Source organism: Hibiscus syriacus, unplaced genomic scaffold, assembly GCF_006381635.1.
Source record: "Hibiscus syriacus cultivar Baekdansim isolate YM2019G1 unplaced genomic scaffold, ASM638163v2 tig00110246_pilon, whole genome shotgun sequence".
In the NCBI taxonomy this organism is placed as follows: domain Eukaryota; kingdom Viridiplantae; phylum Streptophyta; class Magnoliopsida; order Malvales; family Malvaceae; genus Hibiscus; species Hibiscus syriacus.
The window spans coordinates 105,526-125,139 of NW_024062644.1; the positions used below are offsets into that span (position 1 = coordinate 105,526).

The 19,614-nt window shown below is 32.1% G+C and overlaps 1 protein-coding gene across 1 annotated transcript; it reads right to left on the bottom strand.

Moving 5' to 3' along the window:
- Positions 1-5,115: 5,115 nt before the first annotated feature.
- On the bottom strand, positions 5,116-17,690 carry LOC120114761. The gene is made up of 4 exons (XM_039135553.1): positions 17,239-17,690; positions 11,240-11,249; positions 5,680-5,793; positions 5,116-5,238 (listed from the first exon to the last, which is right to left on the bottom strand). Exons 1-4 carry the CDS (start codon positions 17,580-17,582, stop codon positions 5,116-5,118), a joined length of 591 nt encoding a protein of 196 aa, XP_038991484.1. The 5' UTR covers positions 17,583-17,690.
- Between the last annotated feature and the right edge of the window lie 1,924 nt (positions 17,691-19,614).

Genomic DNA, 19,614 nt, shown 5'->3' on the forward strand with positions numbered 1-19,614 from the left:
TTTTTGAACTTGGATTTTTAGCTTGTTTTTATGTTGTCTGCATGGCACAATCTCGATATGTCATATCATTAAAAGGACTAAAAATAGGCCAAAATTCAACTTCAAGGATCAATGTAAATAAAAAAGTTCATAGACTAATATGGACCAAAATAAAATTCATGGACTCCTTGAAAACCGTTATCGAATTCAGAGACTAAAAGTTGCTTTAACCTATAGAAAATTACAAGTATGGATCCTCATATTGATATTTGATTAAACATATAATTGATTTGATAAATTCTATTTTCAACATGTTTGTAACACTCTTGAATTTTCGAACCGATTTTTTCAAGTTCAACTATAAAAAAAAATTTATTATTTTGAATTAAAATATAAATTCTAAATCATTGAGAAGTATGCTATATTTTATTAATTTTTTTGATTAAATGATAGTTTAGTTTGAAATTAAATTGAAAATTGTAAAGTGAAAAATGGAAGTTTAAGGACCAAATTATAAGACAATAAAAAGTCAAGACTTTGCAGGCTATTGAACCAAATGATAATAATACTAATGGAAAATCATGAAAATTGAGAATATATGTATCAACTGCCTATATGAGCCCAAATGAATACATATCAAATTATCACACTACTCTCGGAAGCTTTTGATTTTCCTTTCCGATTAGAAGTTCGTTCAACTAAGTCTTTGTCTAAAATAAAATTAAATATAGACTTCATCAAATTCAGTATATGGATTCGGAAAGCCTAAATTTAATAAATTAAGCTTGGGCGTTTCAAAGCCTTAAAAATTATAAAGAAGTTACCATGAAGGTTAAAATTAATAATAGGGGTAAAGTATATAAATAGTCCTTGAACTTTTAGGGAGCTTGCATTTTGGTCACCAAACTTTTGAAACTTGCAATACAATCATCAGACTTTTAGTTCATTTTCAGTAAGGTTCCTACAGTTACCTCCCGTTAGTTTTTTCCGTCATTATCTCCTCTCCTCCTCCTCCTCCTGGTTAACTCATGCCCTTTCATCTCCAAGATTTGGCCTAAAAGTTTGGGGACTATTTATACTTTACCCTAAAAAAACTCTCTTCTCTTTAACCTTTGTTCTTCTCTTCTATTTGTCACAGTGTGCATTGCATTGATATAAGAAGACAGTAGAGTGTTTCTTCTAAAAAAAATTGAAAGTATTTTCTCCTTCAATTTCCCATATTTATGATTTAGATTTGGTGTTATCTTTCAATCAATTTTAAGGATTTTTGCTACGATTTCCAGCATTTTTTCTTCTTTCTTTTGTGTATTTGTTTCTCGCTTTCATGGCTTCTTCTACAAGTTACCCTATTCTCTCCTTTTTCAACTGTGGATCTTTGTTTCTCTCAAAAGCTCATACCCATTCATTTGCTTCAATGGCATACCCACTTGCTTTGTGAATGAGTTTCAACGCCATGCTTGTTTCGTTTCCCTGCTTATTCTTCTTGTTTTCTGCTCTACTAGCTGAGTCTTTCGACGCTAATGCATCTTCAACAAGCGTCGCCGCTAGAGCCCTCGATGCATCTTCAACAAGCGTCGCCATTAGAGAATTTGGGCAATTAAATTATTAATCCTTAGGTTTCTACATGCACTTGAAAAAGTTACAAAACTTTGCTTGCACTCCAAGCTACTGAATTCAGAATTCAGAATTCAGAATTCAGAACTCAGAATTCTTACAAATTATTCCTTAATCAAAAAGCTTCGAGAAAAAAATAGACTTTAATGGTTTAAGATTATTTTAAAAATTTAGACTTAATGGTTGAAAATTTTAATTCGAGTATCGAAAAGTAAATTCTGGTAATTAAAATAAAAAAAAACTATTGGATTGATTTTAAAAGTATTACATAAAGTCTATAAGAATTATGAAATAAGCTCTTACCACCTATCTTCGAGCTATGAAGAAGCAAAGAAGAAAAATAATGTGAGAAGTTGAGGAAGTAAAAGCCATTCAACTTCTACCCATAGTATACCATGTTCTGTCTCCAACAAAATTTCAAGAAATCAGCTTAATTTTCATAAGTGGTTCAATTGTTCTTTTGGCCATCTCACATTTGTCTTGTATTTAAAATATCCTCTTTTTATTATGGTCAATGTAATTCAAATTTCATCTAAAGTCACCTTCAGCATAGCAGTTCTAATTACCAACTCACATAGGTTCATATACCTCTCGCGTCAATCCTAATGCGTTAACTTATAAACTTAGGACATTATACAAATGTGTCATAACTGTTTTTAGGTGGAACAATTATTTATTGTTTTAAAAAATAGTTAAGACTTTAATTTAAAAAATTAGGGATTTTGAAATTAAATTGGATAGAATTGGAAAAGAGTCGTCATCGACCTTTGGATTAGGTAGGTCGAATACCTAAAAATGTCTTTTTAAAAACAATTTTAAGAAAAATTATTTTTAAGACATAAAATTGGTTGCGTTTACAAAGATTCAATTAAAACGGGTTCGGAAGTCGGTTACAGTCAAGGAAGGATTAGAACCCTTGAACTGCCCTTTCGATACCATTTAATTTGTCGGTTGTCTTAATTGTGAAAATTAAAATATAAATTGAAATTTAAAAATTCAATTCGAATTACTTACCTTTAATCGATTGAAATTACTACTAAAAAATCAAACAAAATATTAGATGGTAAAATAAAATATTGAATGCTAAACAAAAAGAAAATTTTTAGAAGAATAAATTAAAAATAAAAATTTATTAAGATAAAAATAATAATAATAATGTGAAAAAATGTCACAAGAGAAATAAATAAAAAATAAGAAAATATTAATTTCTAAAAGAAATAAAAATAAAATAAAAATATAAACATTAGGAAATAATAACAATAATTTTTTATTCTAAAAATGAAGAAAATGGTAAAGGATCACCCAGTAATTAAACAAAATACCAAACACACAAAATTAGTAATTAAAAAGAAATCATTATAAATTAAAAGACCAAAATAAAAGAAAATAATTTACATTAGTGACCAAAATAAAACATGCAAAAATTCCTAGGCCATATTCAAATAAAACATAAATTAGGGACTAAAATGTAACCATAATAAAATTTGAAATCCAAATTAAAATGTTGAAAATTAAATTTGATGACTAAAATGTAAAAATAACAAATTACAGGAAATGCGGACGAGGTTTGACCATTTTCAAAATGACACAAAGGTTCTTCCTCAAAACGACGTAGTTTTGAGGAGGGTATTTATATCCCATAACATGCCTAAATGCCTCCCCCATCTCTCATTTTTCATTTTTGCTTCTCAGTATCCAATTAATATACTATAATCTACCACTTCTTAGACTGAAAGAAAAATTTATTCTATTTCCCATTGAAGTGCATCGATACATTCTACAGTGCATCGATGCATTCCTTAACATGTGCATCGATGCACTACCCATGCATCGGACACAAATCACCTTTGATGTTTTATTTTAAAGGGGTGCATCGATGCACTCCTTATGCATCGATGCACTAATTGCATTCGATGTTTATTTATTTGAGAGTGCATCGATATACATTGAAGATGTATCGATGCACACAACCTAGAAATTCCATTTTGAGCACGAAAATGTCTTACTTTGTCCTCAAATTCTACTTATTAACCCCTTCTTATACCTTAAAAATTATCTATACATATGTAAACCTTCTTATAACACTATAACACTTCACCATCTCTCATAATTCACCATAATTCTTGAATCAAAGAATTTCATCAAATTTTCCATGTGTTCTTAATTCAATTCTATCACCTCTAACTTCTTAATTAACCATTTGACAAGTCAAATCCATCCTTAGAACTTCAAAAACTTTTCTATAACAAAAGTTCATTTCTAAACTCTTAATAGAAATTCCTTTTTAATTATCTCATCTTAGTGTTTTAAGTTACATAAGCTTTACTTAAGCTTATATCACACCCAAATAATCAAAACCTACTTAATATTCAAGTAAACAACCATAAAAATACAACTTACCTTTTGTAGCTAAACTCCACGTGAAGAAGAGAAAGCAAGAAGAAGAAAGAAAGCTTTCAGATATCTCTCTTTCCAAGTGTTATCTCCCTAAATAAGGGAGATAAAAATATCCTCCAAGCTAAATTACCATAATACCCTTATAATCCTTTCATAATTACCCTTTTATCCAACACTAAAATATTCTTATTAAATCCTTAAACTTTTCAATTTTCCTAAATTGATCCCCAAATTTAAAAAATTCTTATTTTAGTCACTGACCCAGATTTCAGGATGTTACAAATCTCCCCCTCTTTTAAAGAAAATTCGTCCTCGAATTTTCACTTTACCTCAAATGAAGCAATCCATTATAATACTCAACAATTCTTATCTTACCCTTGCTATTAACCTTGTACTCATATACAGTTCTCATTCAATACTCAATATATATATATATATATATATATATATATATATATCTTTCTTACTTATTCCATAAACAACCTTCATATAACTTATTTACTTGGAAACCATATACTATTAATTCTTAACAATTCATTATTTCTTGCTTCTAATCAAATCTTCCAATTATCTTTCTAAATACCACTTACTAAATACTATGATGATTCCCAAATATATTAAAACCAAACTATTTTACCACGATATCGAAATTTACCTGCCAAAATCTCTAGGTCATCGAAATCTTCATCAGTCCTTAAATTATAAACTTGGGCAGTTGGTTGCATATCATGTTGAGTGAATGACTCCGATCGATTTCTTCTACAACCTCTACCTCTATTTCGTTAAGATATCGTAGTAGATCTTTCTCTCTGTATCGTCTCTTCAGTCATAAATGGACAATCTCAAATAAAATATCTAATATCCCCACATCTAAAACAAGCTCATGAGATCACTCTACAAACTCTTGTATGATTCTTTCCACAATATGAACATTGTCTGACTTGACTGAGATTTGATATTCTATCAGTAAAAACATATGATTTCCACATATCCTGAGTTGGAGAATCCTATTCTTTATTTTTCTTTGATGGCAAAGAACTTGACGAAGCACCCATTCTTTTGGACTTCTGAAATTTATGTTCTTTAAATCTTTCATTCTGAGTTCTCTCTATAGCTTTAGCTCGATTAACCACTTCTTGAAACGATGACAAATTCAAGGCTATCAACAACTCTCTGGCGTAAATCCTCCACAAACCAGTCACATACATCTTTCTCAGTCGGAATAAACTCAGCAGCAAAACGACTTAACTTATTAAACTCACATTCGTATTCATAAACTGTATAATTCCCTTGCTTTAAATTCAGAAATTCTTGCTTCATCTGTCTAATATATTGGTCACCAATATACTTATGATTGAATTCTTCCAAGAAGAATAACCAAGTCATTTGATCACTTCTTAATCTCATTGTGACATTTTTCCACCATATTCTAGCTTGTCACCTTAACAAAGAAACTATTCCATCTAATTTCTCCACGTCAGAACAGTAAAGTCCATCCAACATAATGTTGACATCGTTCAATCAAAGATCCGCAGAAACCAGATCTTCCTCAGCTTCATCCTTAAACTCAGGTGCTCCTAAACCTTTCAATTCTTTGTATATATTCATTCAAGGAGCTGAGGGCGTAGAGGGTTGAAAATGCTACAAAACAATAATTAACGTCCCAAAAAATATCCTTTGATCTCTCACTTGTACTACTGGAGGTGTTCGCTCTTCACCATACCTGGCCATGGCAGGTGAATGGCTACTACCCTCAGGTCTATTACTTCTCTTTTCACTGCGTGAACTCTCACGATCAGACATCTATTACATAACCATAAAACTTTATTCAAAGACAGTATACTCATGACTCTATCAGATCATAAACTTTCACTTTATGCTGGCATGTATTCATTTTCAAAATACTTTTGACTTTAGTTTAAGCCTAAAATCGGCTAAACCTTAGCTCTGATACCATTAAATGTAACACCCTCAACCCGTACCTAACCCGGATACGAGTCCGAGGTATCACATTGACCAGTCAAAGCATATACTTTTATAAAAACCATAGAAAATTTAAAACTTCTATTCTATAAAGTAGTTCTTTTACATAAATATGTTTAAAACCTTAACAGACTCCATCAGAGCATACATATTTGATGACTTAGTTACATGCCAACATACTAAATTATATGACAAAACATACTTTACAAAATATTTCTGATCTGAACTTTGCGTGGAGATATGCTGCTTTACGGATCCGAAACTTGATCTTCTGGCTTAACCACACCTACATGTAAGACACCTACACACTAAGTCATAGACTTAGTGAGACATGTAAATACATAAAGTAAACTAACAAATGTATGAACATCTTATGTAATACACATTATACTTATATACCTATTGAACCCGTCATTTACATGTTTATCCTTACTTATTTCCTTGTCATTAATTCAATTCCATCATATGAGCATATATTGAACATAAACATATAATATAACTTCAAAACACAACAATGCATGAATAATTTCTATGATCATATCATACATAACCATATAACATCTTATATCACCATTACACATATGCACTTGTTACCATTATTATCATATGATCCTAACTTATAACTTATACATATCACATATCACATGTACCATTTCACGAGAAACACATGTATCATTATATCAAATTATGTTTTCTTTTCAAAGCTCATGCATACTATTGAGAACTTAAGATTGTGAGTACATAGAGGTTGTGCACAATGTTGTCACCACAACTCATATAAATCCCACTAGGGGTGCGTAGAAATTTGTCCCGAATGACCACTATGTCCCGAAGGACCACTATGTCCCAAAGGACCACTGATAATCCCTCGACTCTTGGCATGTCAACTATACCTATAGCTCTCATAACACATGACATGGGTATTACCTTTTATATCTTTTCACATATTCCCATAGGCACATATTTCACTTTCACATAGCATATTTCCATGTAATTCACATTCACTTATCACATAGTTTTTCACCTTTACTTGTATTCTTTTTCACATAGCTCATAGTCATGATTCTTATCTCATAACATATGTTTGCATATACATGTTCTTATACAATCTCTTCATTCAATTATAACCTTTAACCTAACTTATTATACTAACATGTATTCATAACATTCGTTTCACATACATAACATTTGTTTCACATACATAACATTCGTTTCACATACAAAACATATCATATAACATTATAATAGAAACACATATAAATCATATTACTTTCACATGTATTTTATCCTATATCTTATGATCACATGACCCATTATCATAATTACATGCATTTAGATAATTCACGTATAAAGATGCATTCAACAATTAGACATATGCATTTACTCATATACAATACATCTAGCACCATATCACTACATGTGTATGCTCCAGTACTCATATCACATAATATCATAATTAGACTCATCGCAAGCCTTAGTTCCTTAACATAACATACACTTAATATCATGTACTCACCTAGTCACAATGAACACTACCAAGTTCTTGTTCTTTCTTGCGAATCTTACTCTGACGACTTATCCGAACTTTGCTTTCGATCAATGTCTACACAGTCATGTATTTATACTTAGCAGTATCCAATTAATATATTATAATATATATCACTTCTTAGACTGAAAGAAAGATTTATTCCATTTCCCATTAAAATGCATCGATACATTCTACAGTGTATCGATGCATTCCTTAACATATGCATCGATGCACTACCCATGCATCGGTACACAAATCACCTTCGATGTTTTAATTTTAAGGGGGTGCATCGATGCACTCCTTATGCATCGATGCACTAATTGCATTCGATGTTTATTTATTTGAGAGTGCATCGATACACATTGAAGATGCATCGATGCACACAACCCAGAAATTCCATTTTGAGCACGAAAATGTCTTACTTTGTCCTCAAATTCTACTTATTAAACCCTTCTTATACCTTAATACTTATCGATACATATGTAAACCTTATTATAACACTATAACACTTCACTATCTCTCATAATTCACCATAATTTTTTAATCAAAGAATTTCATCAAATTTTCCATGTGTTTTTAATTCAATTCTATCACCTCTAACTTCTTAATTAACCCTTTGACAAGTCAAATTCATCCTTAGAACTTCAAAAACCTTTCTATAAAAAAAAGTTCATCTCTAAACTCTTAATAGAAATTCCTTTCTAATTCTCTCCTCTTAGTGTTTTAAGCTTACATAAGCTTACATAAGCTTTACTTAAGCTTATATAACACCCAAATAATCAAAACCTACTTAATATTCAAGTAAACAACCATAAAAATCCAACTTACCTTTTGTAGCTAAACTCCACGTGAAGAAGAAAAAGCAAGAAGAAGAAAGAAAGCTTCCAGATATCTCTCTTCCCACGTGTTATCTCCCTAAATAAGGGAGATAAAAATATCCTCCAAGCTAAATTACCATAATACCCTTATAATCCTGTCATAATTACCTTTTATCCAACACTGAAATATTCTTATTAAATCCTTAAACTTTTTAATTTTCCTAAATTGATCCCTAAATTTCAAAAATTCTCATTTTAGTCATTGACTCAGATTTCGGGATGTTACAGTGAAATCCCAGATCTTTTGGGATTTATTTTTGACTTTGATTTTTTTGGGTTGCTGGTGACGTAAGTGATGACGATGGCGGCTTCAAGAAGTCTTGGACACCGACTGTAATGTCATTGTTAGCAGCTGACTTTTTTTCTTGACCCGGACAAAATGGGTGTCTACAACAACCCCTCTTTGCACATTCTCGTGTCAACAATAATAGGGCAAAGAAGAAAAAGACAACTAGTTTTTGTCAGATTATCTTTTTGGTTTTGAAAACTTGATAGTGTTTGATTTGGGGAACGACACTATAATTGGGCTTCAGGCTGAGCCTGGAATTGGGCCTTGGTCTTCTTCTCGATTGAAAGACCTTAGCTTGAAAATTCTTCTGGAAGGTAGTTTATTGATGCTACCCTATGTTCGATATGCCCTCGAGTTGAATGGAATCGAACTCGAAAGTCTTCATTGACAGATAGCTCTTCTTGCCTTGAGCTATGTTGTACTAAGCTGAGAGATTACCCTAGATCTTCCTCTTGACTTAAATACCTTAGTTTAAACTTCAACCGGAAAGTAGTTCCTCGCTGCTACCATGCGGTTGATGATTCATCGAGCTGAATGGAATCGAACTCGACAATTTCTTGTTGACAGATAGTTTTTCTCGACTCAAGATAAGCTGTATGGCTTTTCTCGACTCAAGCTAAGCTGTAAATTTGACATGCCCTTGAGCTGAATGTAATCGAACTCGAAGGTCTTGGTTGACAGATAACCCTTCTTGCCTTGAGCTATGCTGTAAATTTGATATGCCTTTGAGCTGAATGTAATCAAACTCGAAGGTCTTTTGTTAACAGGTAGGCATTCTCACCTTGAGCTATGTTGCAAATTTGATATGCCTTTGAGCTGAGTGTAATAGAACTCGAATGTATTTTATTGACAGATATCCCTTCTCGCCTTGAGTTATGCTGGACTGGTTGGGGAATAAATCCCTATTATCACAGATGAATTTAAGTTGATTCGTTAGGCACAATATCCTTCGTCGTGAAGTTGAAATCGTGGATGGCTCATTCGTTGTGAAGTTGACCTTTGAATTGGATATCCTTCGTCGTGAATTTAAAATCCAAGGGTTGCATTGCTGCTTGTGGGCACGATATCCTTCGTCGTGAAGTTGAAATCGTGGATGGCTCTTTCATTGTGAAGTTGAGCTTTGAATTGTATATCCTTCGTTGTAAAGTTGAAATCCAAGGGTTGTTTCACCAAATTGGTTTTGAGTTGTATATTATTCGCCGTGTAGTTAAAATCCAATATCGAGTAAATTACGTCGCTTCGAGTCCAATATCATTTGCTGTGAAGTTGAATTTGACTCTAAATGAAACTGGAAAGTTGTTTGTTGACAAATAGCATTTCTCAACTTAAGTTGTGCTATAAATTTCCTCTAAATGAAGGATGGACCCCTTCGCGGGCCCAAGCTGATCGTAAATCTTTAGATGATTCTCCTTCACGGGAAAGCCCAGCGATAAATGCTGTCAGTCGGATATCATCCGTTATGGATTTGAAATCTGGCTTGAAAATGTTAACTTAAAACTGACCACTCGTTGTGGAGTTAAGTTGAACTAGATCTATTCTGAATTGGCTCTCGAACCCGTTTGAAGTTGATTCTAAGATCTGTCGATCTTTTAAAATGTCATTTGGTTGAGGTATAGCACCTCGTTGCTGAGTTAAGCAACCAACATAAATTTTTGAAATTGCTTTTGAATCCAGTATCTTGATGTTGAAACTCGACTTTAAAGCTGTAAAAAAAAAATTATGTATGCGAATAAAATGATAAATGCAATGCTCTTTAGTATGTCTAAGATGTATGCAAAATGAATTAGTTCTTGTTTTATCTCTTAGATGGAGCCTTATTCTTTGTCTGCTTGTTCATGCATGTAGAGGGAAGGCTTTCAGAAGATCTGATCGTTCACATCGGTATGTTGAATCCCCAAAGATGCCCCAACATTCGATGTTGAATCTCCAAAGATGCCCCACCACTCATCATTTCTTGATTCAACACTGATTCTAAGCATGAACATTATGTCTGAGAGCCACATGTCATCTACCAAGATCTACTCCAAAGAGATTATCTTGTTTGAAAAACATTTTTCTTCTTCTTTTATTTTCAAAAGTCTTAAAATATCAATTAAAAGAGTTTTAAAAAAATGTTTAATCAAGGATTTCGAGAAAATATTGCCCTTTTTTAGGTTTTACAATTGACGAATCATAAAACAAGAGTTCATTGGATATCAAAGAATTAATTACACTATTATTCCTTCAATAAATTATAGCTATTCAACAAGTGTCAAGATCAAAGTTATCTTTGGGAAATGGTTAAGGAAAGGATACAAAAGTCTCAGGTTATTGTGTTTGGTCAAAGGTATGCCATTTTTGTTTATTTGATGCTTAATGGTTTGATGAGGTAGCTTGTATGCTCATCTACAGGAAGTGTTCTCCGACTCCCAGCTTTAATGGTCACACTCGAATTGTGCGATGCCTTATCAAGGAATTTGTGTTATCGCCTCAACTGTATAATTTTTATATTCGAGCTGCCTTTTCAGGTTTTCAACTCGAATCCTCCTTTGGTTTCAAGATATCATTCAAAATTTATATCTTGAACCCCTTTATTATTTTTCTCTATCGTGCATTAAAGATTTTACAAAAACGTTTTTGCAAATAAAGATTAATCCTGACGGGCGAGATGAAATCTGAAGATAGTCTCTTATGTTTAGAAATCCATTTATGATTTGAAGAGACTTTTAAGGTACGTAATGTAGGCCATGGTTCATGGTTATGAAACAAAAGGATAAATATGCCCAAACAAGTGTTTTAGGGTATTGAACCAATGATCAATTTATTCTGATGCCTTCAATCCTGTCTTGATTAATTTGAATATGCTCGTATGTGTTCCTTTTGATTTTCTTTGGATTCTCCATGATCTTCAAGTGAAGTGATTCTGAAATGATTGTGCTTGATCAATCTCATAATTTGAATCTCGACGCGTCATTTGAATAGAGAGAATCTTTGCATATGTGTCTTGTCTTCTTTTTTACTTCACTTTTTTCTTTGTTTTTCTCTTTTTTACTTCTTTTCTCTTTTTGTTATGATTAGATCTTCGCACTTGGCATTTGGTTTACCTTTTGGTATCTCCTCTGGATTGATGTCTTCACTCATATGAGCAAATTTCTTCCACCTTGCCCCCAGTGTAGAGGGTGATCCTTGGTTAGGGTTGAATTAGAGGAAAAAAATACTATAGACTCAAAAGGGGACAACAAAGGATATATATATATACATATATGGATAAATGAAACAAATTCGTTCATCATATCATACACAAAAGTCCTTACAGAAGAGGTATCCCTAGGGTGATAAATTTTCAGGATTAATTATATTCACGTGAAAATAACGTAATTAATGCATGATAGAATTATTTCGAATGAATTCTTCTTTCTTCTTCTTGATCCCAACATGTCTCAATGTTCAGGCTCCCTACGAGATGCCCCAAGTTGTGTCTTAGAAGAATGATGAAATGAACAACCCAATGCCTTAGGTTTTATTGGAAAAAATGTTGGTTTTACGTCTAAAAAGACGATGGCGTGACTTTATTGACTCAAAGGTATTTGTATGACTCTTTGTATCTTCATGAATTATTCTGGGTAAAGAATAGAGGGATTTTGTTTTTGTTTTAGACAGGATAAGAAAGGTATGATTTTTCCATATGTAAAAAAATCTATAATTCTTGAAGAATTAATAGAATCCTTAATTCATTCGATATTCAAAGAACTAAAGATTAAAATTTGTTCAATTATTCCACCTTAGAAGGTTACATAAATTTAGTCGTTTAAAAGATTAAGAAATTATGAAAGATAAAAAACGTGTTCAAACAAAACAATGCTCTTAGTGCAAATGGTAGATGCAATACCACATTCTTTGATTGTCCATGCCCCTGAATCCATCAGGTTCTTGTGCTTCAGTGCCTTACAGTTCTTAGAGGAATATCTGGAGCTTCCTATGTGGTAACTGAACACAACTTCAACATCATAAATCGTAGGGAATAGGGAATTATTCTCTTAGATCATCCTAGAAGGCTCAATCCTACAACCTGTTGAACAAACTTCCACTGTACTGATTTCGGTTTTTTCTTTAATTGTTCAAATCTTGTTTCCATGTGGTGTCACGTGATTAGGACCACTTCATCGAATCCTCCATGACTTATGGAAATGCTTAAAAATGAAATGTAGATGCAAAATGTAAAAATGCATGAAATGTTCTAAGCATTGATCCGGAAACATGTATGTTATTATAAATAATCTTTATTGGGAAAAAATGTTATTTCTTAAGAGATAAAAAACCACTAAGTCTTCTAGACCCCGAACAATTTCTGACAGGTTGACTCATCTTCTGCCTTCTTCTGTCACTGGTTGAATACCCTGTCTAACTGCTCCGGATTCTCTCGCTAAACCGTGTAAGTTACGAGCTATTTTTTTCCTAAAGTATAGAATGACTGCACCTTTGCTGAACCTGTTCCCTAATAGAAACGCCATTGGAGCCTTCCATCGATAGGAGCTATCCGAAGTTCATCCATTTCTTTTTTGAATTCGTTAACAATGACCTCCAGTTTTAGCTATCGCTTTGCCATCTTATCCTTGTCGTCTTCGAAGGGACTTTCCAGGTCAGTAACCTTTTTCTCGTCTGCCCCTGCAACCTTTGCCAGCTAAAAAAGTTAACGTTTGGTGTGCTCGGTGTAAATCCTGGTCCATTCTGATTCCTTTACAATGCAGCAGAGTGGCATAATCTTCGATTGTGTGTATCACGTCTTCTTGGTTGAATTGTCTTGCATATTGTCTCCCTGACCATAGCCGAACCTCTGTATTTTTCACCTCTTGTATTACAACTCCTTTGTCCATTAATGCAAACTATTTACATTTAACGAACACATTTTTGTGGATCAACGCTGTAAATGATAAAAATAAAATGAAAAAGAACAAAAATAGAAGGAAAAAAAGTTAGTGAGATAAGGATAATATAAAAATAATGAAAATTAAAAGTCCTACCCCACATGCTTTCATTCCTACCCGGACATGATCTCTATCCCGCAAGTTGATTTTGAACAAGTCCTAACCGTATAAATTTCGAGTTCACATGTTTTGAACATAAAATAAGGCAGGAAATAAACTCAAAATAGCCTAGGGTTTGAAATAAGGTTTTGGAGTGGGCTCTAACTCCTTGTAGTCTCCCAGTTTAGGTTCTAAAAAGGTACCCGAGTTCTCTTTGCTGGTGCCCCCTTGGGCTTCTCAGACCCTTAGTCCTAAGCCCATTACAAGCTTGTGTGGACTAAGTTAAACTCGAGAGGATACATTCCCTTATGTCTGTGCGGTGAATAAATTCACACGAAGACATAAGGTATATGAATCCCGAAGGCTACTTGCTAGGCCTGTGCGGCGAATAAATTCTCACGAAGGCGTCGTTTTCACCCCCACTTAAAAGGGTTCAGAGCTCGGATATAGAGCGAGAGATGAAAACTTTGAAAAATCTGAAATCATTGAAAAAACGTCAGTACAACTATTTATTTGAAAAGATAATCAAAAGAAAACAATAAAAATTGAATAAATAAATTAAAATTTAAACTTGTAATTTTCGCTCAAAAAGACAACTAGAAATTAATTTCAGCCTGACTCACTTACCTAGTCCCCAACAGAGTCGCCAAGCTATCATAACTGTTTTTCGGAGGAACAATTATTTATTGTTTTAAAAATAGTTACGACTTTAATTTTGAAAACTTAGGGATTTTGAAATTAAATTGGATAGAATTGGAAAAGATTCGCCATCGACCTTTGGGTTATGTAGGTCGAATACCTAAAAATGTCTTTTTAAAAACAATTTTAAGAAAAATCATTTTTATGACATAAAATTGGTATGCGTTTACAAAGATTCGATTAAAACGGGTTCGGGAGTCAGTTACATTCAAGGAAGAATTAGCACCTCGAACTGCTCTTTCGATATCATTTAATTTGTTGGTTGTCTTAATTGCGAAAATAAAAATTTAAAAATTCAATTCGAATTAACTTTTATCGATTGAAATTACTACTAAAAAATCAAACAAATATTAGATGGTAAAATAAAATATTGAATGCTAAACAAAAAGAAAAATTTTAGAAGATTAAATTAAAAATAAATTTTTTAAGATAATAATAATAATAATAATGTGAAAAAATGTCACATGAGAAATAAATAAAAATTAAGAAAAATAAAAATAAGAAAATATTAATTTCTAAAAGAAATAAAAATAAAATAAAATATAAAAATTAGGAAATAGTAAAAATAATTTTTTTATTCTAAAAATGAAGAAAATGTTAAAGGATCACCCAATAATTAAACAAAATACCAAACACACAAAATTAGTGATTAAAATGAAATCATTATAAAATTAAAATACCAAAATAAAAGAAAATAATTTACATTAGTGACCAAAATAAAACATGGATAAATTCCTAGGCCATATTCGAATAAAAAATAAATTAGGGACTAAAATGTAACCATAATAAAATTTGAAATCCAAATTAAAATGCTGAAAATTAAATTTGATGACTAAAATGTAAAAACTACAAATTACAGAAACTGCGGACGAGGTTTTACCATTTTCGAAATGACACAAAGGTCCTTCCCCAAAACGACGTAATTTTGGGAGGGTATTTATTTCCCATAACATGCCTAAATGTCTCCCCCATCTCTCATCTCTCATTTTTCATTTTTGTTTCTCTCTCTAAGAGAGAGAAGCTCTGACTTCTCTTTAACTCCCTCACCGGAGGGAAACCTGCCAACGACCGGCCACCGTGCGCCGCCACTGTCGGCCACCTCCAGTCATTATTAACGGGTGTCAGAAAATATAAAAATACATCAAATCGAAGCTCTCACCACCCTAAAGTCGAATCTGGCGACCTTTCTTTCTAAAAACCCTAGATCGACGTAGATTTAAATTTTTACCTTCGATGTTTCGACTTTTCCGGCGATGTTTGAAGCCTCCGACGGTCGTGATGAGTCTCTCGTTCTCTTCTCTCTATTTTTATATTTTTTTGCTCTTGTTTGGATGCTTTCTCTCTCTCTTTTTTTAGTCGAATGGTCTTTTTATAATGGTTGCATGGTGAAATCCCAGATCTTTCGAGATTTACTTTTGACTTTGATTTTTTTTGGGTTGCTGGTGACGTAAGTGATGACAATGGCGGCTTCAAGAAGTCTTGGCTACCGAATGGAATGTCATTGTTGGCGGCTGACTTTTTTTTCTTGACCCGGACAAAACGGGTGTCTACAAAAGGGTAGAGAAATAATTAAATTACGGGGACACACAAAAATGATATAAAAAGAAAATGTATTGTACGACATTTATTAAAATGAAAAGGTTCAATGTAGAAAAAGTATCTAAACTATAAGTTAATTTTAGGTGTCTAATTTTTTGTGGGTTAAAAGTAAGTGTTTAATGTTTTTCTGTTATACTTTTAGATGACTGATCTGTCACGATCGTTAAATTCGACCTTTATCTGACACGTGTCGAACTTATAAAATTTTAAAAATTTTATTTTAAAATAAAAAACTTAAAATTATATAATATATTAAAAAATTCAAATTTGTTTGAGTTGATAAAAAATCCAAAACCATAAAATCTCATTTTCAACAATTGTCGGTCATCTTCGGTTGTCATCTTTCATCTTTGTCACTGAATAGTCACCCACCTAATGATCGATCACCGCTCTTATTGTTACCTCAAACACTTAAATTCCCAAAATTCTAAATCCCTAACCTTAATTTTATTTTATTTTTGAATGAACTAATCTTAATTTTAAAATGTGCAACAGGAGTGTAGCATGAAGGAGAAAAGTGTAGCATGAGGATCCTACATGCCCCAATTCAATTCTAATGATTCAGTTAATACTGAACTTGTTTTCCAATGCTCAATTGAGCAAGCAACGAGCTTCATAAAATTTTTCAGTAGGTGTTGTGATGCCCATGGACTAGGAATATATGACTTGGATTCCAAATGTTAATATTAAATCTATGAGAATTCAATGTCGATTGCAAGAATGCATTAGTGTTGATTTAGAGATGACACCATAAAAAATCCATGAACATGCATAAGAGATCCTTAGACTTCACCAAAAGAGTTCACCATAAATTCCTGCATTTGATAGTTTGTTATGTATGGGATAATTTGTTAATTTACTTTCCACAAATATACATTGCCTCTTATTTGGTAAGGGGAAATTCAGCCTCCTTGAAGAAAAAAATATTAAGTAGATCCAATTTACTACATCATCCGTAATCTAATATAATAAAATTCATCCATTTTAATTTTTTTCAAGATAAATCTCTCTTTTTTACATGTAAAATAAGAAGAGATACTTATTTAAAAATTATTTTGAGATAGATAAATTTTATTAATTAAAATCAGATTGACGTAATGAATCAGGTTAATCTAATAATTCGTCCACCTTGAAAATCACTTTAGCTTAGTTTGGTAAAGAGAAAAACCCAAAGAGAATTCGTTATTCACAAATTAAAGCATCTTCATTTTCATTTCTTTTATAACTTTACATGCTTTTTTATTACTCTCAATCAAAATTACAGATAACACTAAAGACCTCGTGGAATTTGTTGAGGGGAGCCTGAACCGGACCTGAGAAGCAGGGGACCGAACAGCCACGCCGTGCCAGCATATTCCACCCTTACAGATCTCCTGCACTTGAACCGAACCGGCATCTTGATGATCACTGCCGGAAATGGCGTACGTGGCTTTACGACTGACGTCCCACGTCAGGGTCCCGACCAAGATCAAACCCACCACTGTGCTCGACGCTATCAGCACAAACCCACCACCGAAGCTCCGTCCGCACACTAAACCAAACGCCTTTATCCCCGCTATCACCGCCACGTATATGATCATCAAATTCCCAATCACCGCATCAGATATCGCCATATCCGCCCGCGATTCCAACTCAGAGACTAGGCAGAATTAGCTAAGAGGGCGGTGATGAACAAGAGAAAATGGAATCTTGTGGAAGAAAAGATATTTTGCAACGAGTTAAATGAGTCGTCTCGGCCATGTCGGGCTGGGGTTTTAAATTTATTAAAATAAAGGTAAATTCATGGTTTTCAGAATCGGATCGGTTATTAAATCGATCGTGTTATCGATTTACTGGTTTAATCGGTTGAATCAGTTAGATCGATCGAAAGAATCGAATGACGTCATAATTAATTAATTATTTAAAAAATTAAATAAAAATATAAAAAACATTTAATAAAAAATAATTTTTTATATCACAAGTCATATTCAAAGCAAGTTATAACCTATATAAGTTAAAAATTATAAAATCAAGTAAAACAAAATGATTCAAATTAACTACAACATAATATTTAAGGTAAAACATATTAAATAATAAATATAATTAAAATATAAATTTGGGGCTAAAAAAATTATAATAAACTATGTCGTTTGGTTTAATTTAAAAAAAAAAAATCTTACATAGCTAAGAAACATAGAAGAGCATCACAAAAGTCTAAAGAGAAAATATGAAAACAAAACAATCCCACATGGCTAAGAAACATAGAAGAGCATTCCAACTGACTTTTATAAATAATAGAGGTAATTTGACATTCAAATTCATAGAGCCTTTTGGTGAGCACAGAGCGAACTATTTTTTCGCTTCAATCGAGCTCGAATTTCAGGCTTTAATCGAGCTTCTTATTTTTTTTTTGAGTTCGAGTCTTTTTGATTTCAAGTTTCAATATTATATTACGAGTTCGAGTTGAACTTGATAATTTTTAGCTCGTGAGTTTTTGAGTCGAGTTGAGCTTAATTTTAAAGTTTTTGAGTTCGAGTCGAGCTTAGCAATACTCGAGTTCAACTCGGCTCGTTTAACAAACGACGTCGTTTGATTTAATTATTTTTAGAAAAAATACAGAACCGGTTTTCAATCGGTTCACGATCCGGTCCGGTTTGAACGGTTCACAGTCGGTTCAACGGTTCCTTTCTGTTCACTATTAGCGGTTTAACCGGTATAGAATAAACCGAACCAGACAACGATTCCCGGTTGAACCGATTGGTCCGGTCCGATTTTCAAAACACTGGGTAAACTATACCAGAGACTAATCAACTATAATCCTTTTTTATTTTGATCATAATTTTTAAATTCTTATCAATCAAACTATTCAACTATTTAAATATATTTCATCAGATCACTAGCCGTTAACAATTAACGAAAGGATTGATATGTCAGTTAATAAAATTAATATAATTACATATTTAATTCTTAATATTTATACATTATTTTAATTTAGTCATAATTTAAATTTAATTTAATAAATTTAATCTTCAATTAAATTGTGATACGTGTCACTATTATATTGAAATATATTTATTAATTTTAATTATTTATTTTACATCTAATCATGTGGTGATTGTGTTTGGGGGGGGGGGGGATGGGATTGAACCAACAACTTACAACTGCCATCGAACCAGCAACTTATAACTGCTATAGCCATGCCAAAACCACAGAGCTAAGGCCTCAATTAGTAACAAAGCACATCTTACATATAATTTATTATAGCTAAAGGCAGGGGAAAAAAAGGAAACAAACATGTTTCTTTAAGTAAAATTTATTTTTTATATATTATATTTATTTTTATATAATTTTTTATATAATCCTTAAATAATTTTTAATATAATAAATAATTTTTATAATTATATATTAAAAATTATATATAAACATTATTAATTATGTTAAATAAATTAAAATTATACTTTGATTATATAAAAATATAATTTAAAATCTGAATTCAAGCTTTGATAAATTAATTTTTAAATTTAACATTTTTACGTATTGAATTTATTATTATTTTAAATCTTATATTAATTATATTATAAAAAGTATATAAAATGTATACAGTTATAAACCATTAATTAAATTTACTTAAAAAGTTTTGATGATAGATCCGTATTAATGTTTTCG

Coding starts and splice junctions, on each gene's coding strand:
- LOC120114761 (XM_039135553.1), bottom strand. CDS start 17,582: ATGGCGATATCTGATGCGGTGATTGGGAATTTGATGATCATATACGTG. Junction 5,239..5,679: donor GAACACCTCCAGTAGTACAA/GTGAGAGATCAA, acceptor GAGTTTAATAAG/TTAAGTCGTTTTGCTGCTGA.